At 36.6% G+C, this 12,803-nt stretch overlaps 1 protein-coding gene and 1 long non-coding RNA gene across 7 annotated transcripts; both read left to right on the top strand.

The window, feature by feature from the left end:
- The first annotated feature begins 195 nt into the window (after window positions 1-195).
- Window positions 196-2,837, top strand: LOC115958911 (FT-interacting protein 3-like). The gene is made up of 3 exons (XM_031077177.1): window positions 196-1,060; window positions 1,231-1,326; window positions 1,547-2,837. The coding sequence occupies exon 3, from the start codon at window positions 1,740-1,742 to the stop codon at window positions 2,622-2,624; it is 885 nt and encodes a 294-aa protein (XP_030933037.1). The 5' UTR covers window positions 196-1,060; window positions 1,231-1,326; window positions 1,547-1,739; the 3' UTR covers window positions 2,625-2,837.
- Window positions 2,838-5,100: 2,263 nt separating this feature from the next.
- On the top strand, window positions 5,101-10,008 carry LOC115960660. 6 transcript variants are annotated; one of them, XR_004085222.1, is made up of 5 exons: window positions 5,101-5,613; window positions 6,488-6,653; window positions 6,768-7,188; window positions 7,470-7,517; window positions 9,586-10,008. It is a non-coding gene; the product is annotated as an uncharacterized LOC115960660 (long non-coding RNA). The 6 variants fall into 6 exon arrangements; XR_004085221.1 differs by adding an exon at window positions 6,140-6,253 and having other exon boundaries at window positions 6,488-7,188; XR_004085223.1 differs by having other exon boundaries at window positions 6,491-7,188.
- The last annotated feature ends 2,795 nt before the right edge of the window (window positions 10,009-12,803 follow it).

The raw sequence follows: 12,803 nt of genomic DNA, 5'->3' as shown, positions 1-12,803 counted from the left end.
TCATAGATCCTTGGAGCAGAACTAGCACAGGATTCATGGAGAGAAAACTCCCTTTTATATTTGTTGCATACGTAGTAGGTTATTCCTAAGCAGCCTTGCCCACACGCAAAGCAATGAACTTGGTCACCATCCCCTAATTTCTCATTAAGAGTCATGGGATGCCTGTGGCTGAAATTTTTAATTTGCTTTCCGTCATCAGATCTTATGCTCCTTAATAAGGCGCATTCAACATCAATATCAAACCTGCACTGCTCACAGTGGTAAGAAATGCCCATCATACAAGTGCCACAGGCTTGGCAGCGAAAGGGCTGGACTCGAGTTTGGAGGGTGAGAGGGCATGAGTGAGTGAAGTTTTGGATTTTTTGTGGGTACTGGAATTCAGCACATGGTTTGTGAAGAAAGATACCACAAGGGTCACAGCCATAGCAAGCACCGAAGCAATGTCCCCCACATACAAGGCACTTAACACGATTGGCTACCTCATCCTTCTTTTCAACCAGTACCATTGGATGCAAGTGGGTGAAGTGTAGCAGTTGCTTACAGCCTTCTTCTACAGTAGGAATTAGAAAAGCACATTCAACATGCAGGTCAAAATTGCATACCTCACAGTGGAAGTAGAAGCCGTTGCAACTTCTAAAACAAGCCCTGCAGGGAAATGATATATGAGCATCAAAAAGTAGGACGAGAGGTCCGTGTGGGTGAAAGGGATTTTTGAACTCTTTTGGCAACTCGGCGCATGATTTATGCAGATAAAACAAGCACTGGGTGCAAGCATAAAGTGGAACGGTGCAGAATTTCAGGCAACCTTTGCATATAATGTTCTTCCTGTACTTTGATGAAATTTTTTTCTCAGTTCCAATTAGGATCAACGGGTGCTCATGACTGAAATGATCAATCTCCATAGCTCTCTAAAAGTTTTTATTTGTCAGATCTTGAGCGAGTGATCTATATTCTAGAGAAACTAAGAATTTGGTGATGGAGAAGAAGATGTTGACAATCGAAGTTCAAGAGACACCTCGAGATATGATGAGAAAGATGGGAGTCTTATTGGGAGGAGCAGGTAGGAAAATGATTTTTTTTTTCAAAAAATTCCAAGTGGTGATTATTAAAAAGAGAAGACTTACATTGAAACCGCGTGAATCTTTTTAATTAATTCTTCACTTTAGTTGAGAAGCCATATTGTATTGCACAATTCATAATATTATACTGTCCGCACATTTTATTTTCCAGCCTTTTTCTAGGCGACCAAACACAGCATTTGAAGGTATACACTACAGAGGCCTGATTTTCAATTCTCGAACGTTTCTGAAGACGCTGTGACAAACAGTAAGTCAAGTTTTTCTCCCTTTTCATTACATTTCCGGTTCTAAAATCTAATTTTTGAAGCTTTAGACTTTTTCATGTTTCGTTTTTTCTTTTTTAATTAGCGGCCTTCAATCATTAGTATTGATACTATGCTTCAATTATTAGTATTTGAGTTTATGGAATATGTAACTAAATCCTTAGTTTAGTATTCGGTATGAGCTAATTGATCCAGCTGCTTAAGGTTTCCGGGAAGCTTTGAGAGGGAATGGTCACACTTCAAGATCAACTGCAGAGGACGGAGAGGTCTGTACTACCAGAAGACTTTTTGTTGAAGGAGATTCAAGAATTGGGAACGTAAGGATTCGTCTTTCCACTCTTGAAACTAACCGGGTTTACACACACTTGTAGTTCTACAGCCCAGTGGGGTGAAAAAGATGGGTGAAATTCATTTGGCTGTGAGATTCACTCGCTCCTCGTTGCCTAATTTGATGCACATGTACTCACAGCCGCTTTTGCCAAATATGCACTATCTTCATCCATTAACTATTATGCGGCCTTATTGGCTGAGGCACCAAGCAACTCAAATTGTATCAATGAGATTGGGCCAGGCTGAGCCACGGCTGAGGAAAGAGGTGGTGCAATATATGTTGGATGTGGACTCCAACACGTGGAGTTTGAGGAAGTACAAACTAAACCTTTCCAGGGTTATGAGCGTTTGGGATTGGTTAATCGCCTTAAAAAAATGGTATGATGGGGTTTGCAACTGGGAAAACTACAGCACAAATATATTACTTCACATATTTTATTCAATACTGGTCCTCTGTCCAGAGTTCGTCTTACCCGCCATTTTCCTCTGCCCTTTCTTGATTGGGTTTTGGTATTATAGACACAGGCCAAAGCATCCTCCTCACATAGACGTTCGCCTTTCTTATGCTGATTCTGTAAATCCTGATGAACTTGATGAAGAATTTGATACATTCCCAACTTCCCGGCCTTCTGACCTTTTAAGGGTAAGATATGATCAGTTGAGAATTATTGGTGGGAAGCTTCTAAAGGTTGCTAGTGATGTAGCTGCTAATGCGGAGAGGCTGCAATATTTGGTGCTCTGGCGAGACCCAAGAGCGACATCGCTATGTATGATATTCCATCTGGTTGCTGCCATTGTTGTCTATTTTACACCAGTCCAAGTTGTGTTCCTTCTCACGGGATTCTACGTGTTGAGGCATCCTAGGTTACGTCGTAGTGGCCCTAATGGGTTTCCTTCAATACTATCGAATTTTTTCAGGAGATTGCCTGCGAAAACGGACTGCATTTTGTGAGCAATGCCAGTTTTGTCTGCAATTACTTTTGAACAGACTGGTCCATGATTGAGTTCCCCTCTTTCATTCATGTTAAGCAAGTGAAGAGAAGATGCGAATATAAAAAATGGCGCTCGTCTTCTTTCGATGTTTGCAGCTGATATTGCATTATGCTTTCAATGTTTAGTCTTTCTTGGAAGCGTGGCTTATGGTAATTAGCTAAAAAAAAAAAAAGCTTACGGTAATTAATTATTAGTGTGACAGTGTGGCTTGAACAAGGTGAACCAGCATATAGTGTATAATAGAGTTAGGGCCTCCTATCAAAAAAAAAAAAAAAAAGTTAAGCCCAGTTGGGAGATTTCTGCAATGCAAGTGGGCCTTATAATGTACTCTTTTAGAGTAACTTTAATGCATTGAGCTTTTTCTCTTGCACTGTTTGTTGTATAAAACTTCTCTCACAGCAACGAGCAACGGAGCGGCGGTGATAAGGCTCACCTCGGGCCTCTCACAGCAACTTCTCGGACAACAAAACAAACCGAGATCTAATGGTGGTGCTACCAAAATGGAGGTGAAGGGCGGCGAAGGGTGCTGGCGGAGTGGAGGCAAAGAGTGGTGTGCTGGTGGGTGTTGTTGCTGGTTTGTGCAAGTGTAAGAGAGGATGAGTAAAGTATGAGAAAGGGGGAGAGAGTCGGGTGTGAGGCTGTGAGATTTTTGTAAAATGTTTTACACTTGCTTTTATGGTAAAATATTTTATAAGTTTTTACGCACAAAGTTTTAGTCAAAGGAAAATATTTTACAACTTTGACTATATTTTACATGCAATCAAACACTTGAAAATATTTTACGAAAAATATTTTACATTGAAACAAATAGAGTGTAAATAACACAACCAAACAGGCCCTAATCTTTTGTGGGGTTTTTTTTTAAAAAAAATAATTCAATAGTTGGAACTTGGGAGAGTGGGCTATTAGAACCATTGATATCTTAGTTAGAAATATAAGAAAATATTAGTTGAGTTATAAAATTCTAGACAATTTATTATCAAAAAAAATTGACAATCTTTGGTAATTTTAATATTAAGATTTATTTGATTTAACCAAACAAAAAAAAAGTCCACCAAAAGCAAATTTGGTGTTATGTAGGATTCCAACCTCTTACCCCAATATGTGATCCAAATTTACATCCATAATTATGTGATCCAAAATATTTAATAATTAACCATAAATTAACAACTCACCAAATCATCTAATTTATAAATGAGAAGCTCATCTAATCTTTATGAGTGTTTCTGTTTTAATGTTTCTAGGTATTGTCTGGTTAGAGTGAAAGTGGGGATAAAAAAAGCAAGTTTTGATGAACCGTGTTCTGATTTCATAGGTGAAAATGAGGGATGAGAGTCAGGTTCGGTGGAGAAATGAGAGAGTGTGATAGAGATCAAGTAGTTAGGAAGAGCTTTGGTTGCGACAGAGGGATTAGTGTGGCCAACGGTGAAGGAGGGAAAGGAAAAAGAATTTAAGTATTTTACATTTTATATTTTACTAAAAAAAAACTAGTAATAGCATTTTTAATATTAAAAATGAGGAGAAAAAAGAGCAAGCCTAGGTGCTTCTTTAGGGAATATTCCTAATACTAACAACCATTTTAAAATTGAAAGATGAAATTAACAACTGTTGCAAACTTAACATTGTGTTTGGATCAGTGGAAGGGAGAGAGAAAAGGAAAGATAAGGAGAAAAAAAAATTAGGTTTCTCTTGTTCGGTTGAGGAAGGAAAGAAAGAGGGAGATGCATGGAGTGAGTTTCTTTTGGGGTCCACAAATGCATCTTATTATGCTATAAAATTAGAACAATTACTAATTTACTATAATACCCTTATACTAATAAATTATCAAATCTATATCTATATCTCACTACAACAAAATGTATTTTTAGTGACGAAAATTAGTGAGGAAATATTTTTCGTCACTAAAAATACAGCTTTAGTGACGAAATATGAATTTCGTCACTAATAATGAAAAAAATTATAACATTTAGTGACGAAAAATAAATTTCGTCACTATTGTGTTCTGAAAAATGGGCGCCAATAGAAGGAAATTTTGGCGCAAATTTAATTAATCTATAGTGACGAAATATTTCGTCACTAAAAGTTGAAATTTTTAGTGACGAAATATTTCGTCACTGTAGGTATTACTATGGATAGTATTAGTGACGAAAATCCTATCGTCACTATAAGGAAGAATTAGTGACGAAAAATATTCGTCACTAAAAATAATAATAGTTGTGCACTTATATATTTTTAGTGACGAAATCATAATTCGTCACTAAAAGTATAATTTAGTGACAAAATATGAATTTCGTCTCTAAATATCTTAACAAAGCCCGGTCTTTAGTGACGAAACTGGAATTCGTCACTAAAGACTTCAAGCCTAATTTCAATACCCAGCACATGCACCAAAAGCTTTTAGAGTTTTTTTTTTTTTTTCAACAGAGCACTATATCTAAATAGTTGAAACTCTCTTCAAAGCCATATTTCAGTCAAAAAAAAAAAAAAAAACAAAGAGCCAAACAACCTCACCGTCGCGATTAAGCTCAACGGCACCGTTGAGCTCCCACCGTCGCGATTAAGCTCAAACCGTCGCCGATGAAGCTCAAACCGTCGCCGATGAAGCTCCGTTAAGAGCCAACCGTCGCCGATTATGCTCAACGGCGACCATTCGCCTTCCTTCGAACCGGCGACCATTCGACTTCCCGGCGACCCTTGGCATTCCTTTGAACCGGCGACCCTTCACCTTCCTTCGAATCGGTGACCATTTGACTTCTCGGCGACCCTTCGCATTCCTTTGAACCGGCGACCCTTCGCATTCCCGGTGACCGTTCGCCTTCCCGGCTTTGATTTTTTGGCGTCCTAATGCGCATGGTGGCGTTCACTCTCGCCTCAATACGTCGACGCTTCAGCCTCTCTCGAATCGGAACTAGAAGTTTGCCCATCACATTCGAGCTTCGCCTTTGGAGGTATTCAAAGTTTTTTTGGTGCAAATTTTGAGCTATTGTGAATGAATTTCAGGAAAAGATGGTGAATTTTTATGATTTATTTATTGAATTTTAGAATGTGTGAGTTTCTTATGTTAAATTTTACCTTTTTTGGGTTTTAGATATAGAATTAGTAATTTGAGAAGATATGCATAGTGTTAGTTTTGAAAGTTTTGATGAATTCAGTTAAAATTGAATGATTCTTTAAATTTAATGGGGATTCTAATAGTTGATGGGAACATTGTAACTGCGCTATTGTTTAAGACTTAAGGGGAGGAACTTGTAATCAACTTTAATTGTACATGGCTTTCTTATCTATTCAAGAAGCTCACAATGTGGGATTTGTTTTAGACAAGTAAAACTATGAATATTAATTTGCTTCCACTTTACATGCAGAACTTTCTGTTTTGATTAAAATGTCTTTTTTTTTTTTTTTTTTTCAAATTTTGAAAAATTGTCTTCCATTTTCTTCCCTTTCGTATGTGGGATTGCACAATTTGGCACAAAGTTTTGATCTTCAATTTAGGAAGTTCGTCTTTGCATAACTGATTTGGAGATAGATTTAACTTCCAACAATTTTGGTGGGCTCAGTGTATCTTCGCCGTTTCCTACTTCTTAGCTCGTAAGTGCTTAGTTTTGGCTTTTTCTATTATGCCCATGAGCTGTTTGATTATATTTCACTGACTAAATCATGTAATTATACTATAATTTTTGGAATGGTTTTTGTTTGGGCTTGCTTTGATTTGTATCTAATATTGGAAGCTTTTAATAGGAACTTTGAATCATTGTGGGAAAATGGTTTGTTGCGTTTAAATCACTTTCTTGTATCAACTGCTGGTTGTTTATCTGTATGCAGTAGATGGAAAATGGTTACTAAGGAAAGAAATTTAGAAACTTCCACCATTATGTGACATAGAGAGAAGATGGAAAAGTCTGCCAGCAATAGATTATCAAAATTTTGAATAGGCGAAATCAGCTAGCAGCTAATACTTTTTAAGGGCAGTGTTCTTTATTGGAATTTAGTGAGCTTTTTACCCTTTAATCTTTTATGATAATAATTTTTTTCCTAGCTTCTTGCACCTCCTTGATTTTTGTTAAAGTATGCTTCACACCATAATTTCTTGTTATTGTCAAAGCATCTTGAAGGTGAAGGACATTAATAAAGTAGCCCTTTACATGGGTGGCGGTTATTGAAAAGATTCTTAATATGGACAATTTGAGGAAGAGAAGTATTTGTATTGCAGAATGGTGTTCTAGATGCAAAAACAGTGGGGAAATCTATGGATCACTTTCTTCTCCTTTGTGCTTATGTATAAAGTTTATGGTCCTTGGTGTTTTGTTTGTTCGGCATCACGTGGTGGTGCCTAAGCGAGTGGTGGACTTGCTGGCATGTTGGAAGGGGTTTTTGGTGGTCATAATTCTGCAGAAGTGCAGATATATGGGGTGCTATCCCACTATGTATTATGTTGACTATTGTGCAGGGAACTAAGGCCATATGCTATATCTAGTAGACGTGCTGTACCTGCTCATATTGAGCTTCCTGACTGGGCAGCTGATGTGAGTTTTTTAACTCATTTCTTTTTAAATGTTGAGTATCATTTTTTACACTCATATGTGTGTCTTTTTCTTCTCACTAGAGGATTTTTTGTCCACAAATATGGATTCACTCAATATTTTAGATGGACTTTGTCCTTGCTGATTTGATTGTAGTTCGGCAATTGCTGAAGCTGGATTTTGTCTTTTCTAGCTAGAGTGCTGTGGGCACTGTCCACACCCACGCTCTTTATATTGAGTCAAATGTGGTTTTCATGCAGCTTTTCTTGCCGTTTAACTTGTAGGGTATCCCAAAAACTGAGCCCAATAGTGATCTGCAGCATGTTGTTGAGGTACACTTGTACTTAACACTTTTTAGTGGAATTTAATGTGTAATAAAATTGGAGTGGTTCATGATGCAACTATTGCAGCTGGTATGAGCTTTTTCATTCTTTAGAATATGTTAGTACTTTTATTTTTTCCATTTTTTAACCCTTGAATCAAAATTTCCTTTTAAGCATGCAATATATGATCGATTAGATTATTTTAGCAATGATATGTCTCTCGAGGGGTACTTTCAGATATGATCTTTTAAGGGTTGCCATTATTTTTGTTTAATTTACCTTTGTTTGTGTTGTATTTTAAATTTGTTTTTTGATGAGTGAAACTGAGTGGGGATTGATTTGTAAAGTCCTCCATCCTATATGACAAGGGTGTGGTGTTTCTATCTTTATCTTTTTGTTTAATTAGAGATTTTTTTTGGTGGGGAGGGGGGGCGTTGGGGGATAAATAAGAAATGCTTTATTAGAAAAATAAAAATGAAAAGAAATTATGTAGCGTTCACTGCTTGAATTTACGAGGAGTCATGGATTCTAGGCCAGCAAGCCAACTATTCCACAGGCCACTGGGCCAGAAGTCCAATTCTCCCAACTATTTCAAGCTCACTGCTTGAATTTTTAATTTATAAAACCAAGCCTATTGCCCAAAATTGACAATTTGTATTATGAATTTTTAATTTATCCTCACTGTTTGCTTATTGGATCAGTAAAGCCCAAATTGCTTTTTTCTTTTTCTTTTTTTTAAGTAGAGCCCAAATTACTCAATGATACAAATTGATGGACACTTATTGCACTCATTAGTCCGGACCGTACCTAGTCAGTAATATTTCTAACCAAGCTAAAAAAAAAAAGAAAAAGAAAAAAAAAAAGAAGGTCAAGGTCAAGGTGTTTGATACAATGAAATGAATTCCATGCTTTCTGGTAGCTGGCATATTTAAAGCTCCCAATCTAAAATAAATAATACATACAAATTGTAGTCATTCTACCTTGAGAAGGGATGGGTTCACGCATATTGATGATTGCCAACAGAATATTATTATTATTATTATTATTATTATTATTTGCTAAACCAGTACAATTACCATGCAAAATTTCTATTCTATTGTTGGAGAGAAACTTTTGAGTTATATATAGAGGTATGCATCAAACTCTTTGAGCCAGAGATCATTCGTGAAATTTTTGCTTTTTTTATTTTATTTTATTTTTTTAATTTGGAACCTATGCCTTTGTAATTTATGAAAGGATCATTTGCAAGACTGAAGTACTTATAAATTTAACTTTCCTTTTGCAAGGTAAATACACATTGTTTGCAATAACTTTGGATTTTTTTTCTGAAAGTTGTAAGCTTAACTTGAGCAAAGTAATAAAATTTTAGTTAAAAACTTATAAAACTCTATACTTGTAATATTAGAAATTGGATTTGTGGTGGTATGTTGTGTTGAAGCAAGTGGGTGGCTTACATGGTGTTATAAGGTGATTTAAATACATATTCGGAGTGTTTTTCAATTCTTGCAAATGTGAATGAGTATTGTTGATTAGATGTGATGAATAATATTTTATTTGGTTTAAATACTTGTAAGCATTATAGTTGTGATGTTGAAAATTGGTTTTGTGGTGGGTTGTTGCATTGAAGCAAGCGAGTGGCTTGCATGGTGTTATAAGGTGGCTTAAATTCATATTGGTAGTGTTTTTAGTTTCTTGCAAATGTGAATGGACCTTGTTGATTAGATGTGATGAATAGTACTTTAATTGATTTCAATACTTGTAAAAACTCTATACTTGATGTTTGTGATTGGTTTTGTGGTGGATTTATAAGGTGATTTAAATTCATATTGGGAGTGTATATTTGTGTGTGCAATGTATATTTGTTTAAGTATTAATATAGACTTGTGCATTCATGAATGGGATAGAACTTTATCTAAGTAACTTATAGACTTAGATGTTAAAATACATTATGCATGAATTGTCTTTATTTTATTAAAGTAGCATTCGCCTTGCAATTGTAGTCAAACATGGATAAAGCTATAACATATGTAGTATTAATATTGTGATTGTTTATTTCTTTCTCTCTTTCAAATGATAGGAAAATATTCTCAAAGTGCAAGAAGATCATTGTCAAGATCCTAATGCAATTCCCCTTATACAAGAGGAGATCTTAAACTTGGTTTTAAGAAAAAGTCCGGTATTGTAAAAGGACTTGGCCTGAGACCTTCCTCTTCTCTAGTAACCACCGCCTCATCTAATTCCTCGGTGGATTATATCTAACGGCTAGAAAATGAGATAATTGAGCTCAAAGAGGCAAGAGTTAGGGATCAAGAGGAGCGAGCTAGGGACCAAGAGGCACGAGCTAAGTAAGAAGAGGTCCAAAAGAATTTTCTTAACTTTTTGAGGAGTAAGGGTTATGATGAAGCTCTTACCAATAGGGGTGGTTCAACTTCAAGTTAAAACACTTATTGTATGTGTTGCAAACAATTATTGTATAGAAGAAGTTTGAATTGCATACTTGTTTTATTTTTTACTTGTAGAATGTATGGATCTTTTTTTATAAATGTGTTGTTGAAATAAATGTGTTATTCAAATGTAAGGTTTTAATAATGTAATGACAGGTTACAGGTTAATATCAAAGCCATGAAAAAAAAAAATTAGAAAATAAGTTTTAGTGACGAATTTTTTCGTCACAAATATAACAACAAAAAATTGTTTTAGTGACGAAATATTTCGTCGCTAAATGTAGCAAAATTTTGTAAGAAATGATTTTAGTGATGAAAATTTTTGTCATTATATGTGCCTAAATTTTCTTAAAAATAGTTTTAGTGACGAACTTTTTCGTCACTATATGTACCCAAACATAGTTTTAGTGACGAAATTATTCGTCACTAAATATGATTTAATAAATTAAAGTGTTTTTAGTGACGAAATATTTTCGTCACTAAATAGTTCTTTTAGTAAGGAAAACATTTAGTGATGAAAACGTTTCGTCTCTAAAAGTTTTTTTTTAAAAAAATCAAATCGGACTTTTAGTGACGAAATTTTTCGTCGCCAGGACTTTTAGTGACGGGGCTACAGTGACGAAATGATTTTCGTCACTAAAAGTCCAATTTCGTCACTAAAGGTCCTTAGTGACGAAAAACTGGACTTTTAGTGACGAATTTTTTCGTCACTGAAAATACATTTTGTTGTAGTGTCTATATATTACTAAAAGCTGAAGCATAACATTTATTGTTGCTACACTCCTATTAAGCCGCATCAGCAACCACGTCATTCATTTATTTTTATATTTTCCTTTCTCTATTTAAACTTTACTTCCCCCTATTTTCTTAAAAAAAAAAAAAAAAAAAAAAAAAAAAAAAAAAACCTCTTCTTCTCCCTATACACACCTATTGTTATACTTCTTCCAACCTTTCTCTTTCCTTTTTGCATTTTTATCTCCCCACTACTTTACCGTTATACTTCCTTACTCTTTTTTATAATTTGTCTCTTCTTCTACCTTTACACCTACTGTTACACTTCTTCCAACCTTTCCCTTTCCTTTTTACCTCTTTATCTTCCCACTACTTTACTGTTATACTTCCTTCCTCTTTTTTATAATTTGCCTCTTCTTCTACCCATTTTATTTTGTATAAATTTGATATCGTTTTCTCATTTAATCCATATTTTTCCCACACAAAACTGTGAGTACTCTCTCTCTTTCTCTCTCTCTCTCTCTCTCTCTCTCTCTCTCACTCTCTCTCTCTCTCTCTCTCTTTTGGTGAATTTTTATTCTTTCTTATAACTCTTGTGGGGCCCAATAATTTGTGGCCCTGGCCCATTCATTCGTTGAGGCCCAAGGCCCAAGCCGAGGAAGGTTATAGCCCAGGCTCGGTAGAACAAGGACAAAATAGTCTTGGGACACAGCCGAGGACGATTCAGTCCTCGGCATGTCTAAGATCTCGCTGGAAGGAAGGGCAAAAACGGTATAAGAGCAGCTTGGAAAAAATCTAAAATATCTAGGTCAATAAAGAAGGATACGCTGGAAAGTGTAACGACCATGGAAAGCTGCCCTTACTGCCATTTAATACTTTGCACCTGACAGAGCCATACTCCTCAGCTTTTACAACCACCCCCAACCACTCTAGGTATGGGCTGATGGGACAAATATCTGTCCTGGAAGGATGAACCTACACGTGGACGAAGGATAAGGAATACATGCTAGTATAAAAGGAAAAGTAAGCGATCCAGAAAGAAAGCTGGGAAAAATGGCCAAAATCCAGAGCCTCCCAGCCCGCCTCCAAGAGAAAGACTCCTAGGGCGAAAACGATTTAATCATGTACGAACACCACGAAAAACCCACTATCTGGTGACTGGGGCCTAGCCTTTCAAACTCACACTCTATAAGTGATATTGTTTGGGCCTTTTTACGTGCGAACCCAACACTGTTACGGGTCGTTACAAATCGTGTCCATACAATTGGCACGGTCTGTGGGAAAGGCTTGTGTGTTGGCACAGGCCGTAGGTCAAGACAGTTCCCTTGTCATTTCTAACAGCCGGTTATAGTGTTCTAGCGTAAAGTTCCACTAGGGGCTATGGTTCTTGACTAGGGGCTATGCTTGGTAGCGTCAATCGCATGGATGGTTCTAGGGGCTTGGCCGAGGAGCTAATCCCCCTAAAGCCAAGGCCCCATGCCAAAAACTGAGTTTTGGACAGAACCAAGATATTGCATGGTCCTCGGACTCAAACCTATGGGGAAACCAACTACTTGGAAGAAAAACTGAGTTTTGGACAGAACTAAGGTATTGCATGGTCCTTGGACTCAAACCTATGGGGAAACCAACTACTTGGAAGAAAAACTGAGTTTTGGACAGAACCAAGGTATTGCATGGTTCTCGGACTCAAACCTATGGAGAAACCAACTACTTGGAAGAAAAACTGAGTTTTGGACAGAACCAAGGTATTGCATGGTCCTCGGACTCAAACCTATGGGGAAACCAACTACTTAAATATCTATCAAGTTTTGGACAGAACCAAGGTATTGCATGGTCCTCGGACTCAAGCCTATGGAAAGATCAGCTGCTTAAAAAGAATTCTAAGTTGCTCAATCCTCGGGTTTAGTACCAGAAGGGGTTAAAGCTACGAAGGTTATTAGGAAGATGGTGAAACGCCTTATTACTCGGCAACCTGTAGGGCTGTTCATTTTTGGGTTATATGTCCTCGGATGATTACCTCCTATACCTCACCAAGCATTCAACTGTCATCTCGGCTATTTTGGGGTAAGTATTGTTTTCTTAGGTCGGCATTATTGTGCCAAACAACTCTATTAAGTTC

The sequence above is a fragment of the Quercus lobata genome, chromosome 9 (genome assembly GCF_001633185.2).
Source record: "Quercus lobata isolate SW786 chromosome 9, ValleyOak3.0 Primary Assembly, whole genome shotgun sequence".
Classification (NCBI taxonomy): Eukaryota; Viridiplantae; Streptophyta; class Magnoliopsida; order Fagales; family Fagaceae; genus Quercus; species Quercus lobata.
This window is presented reverse-complemented; position numbering and strand designations above follow the sequence as displayed.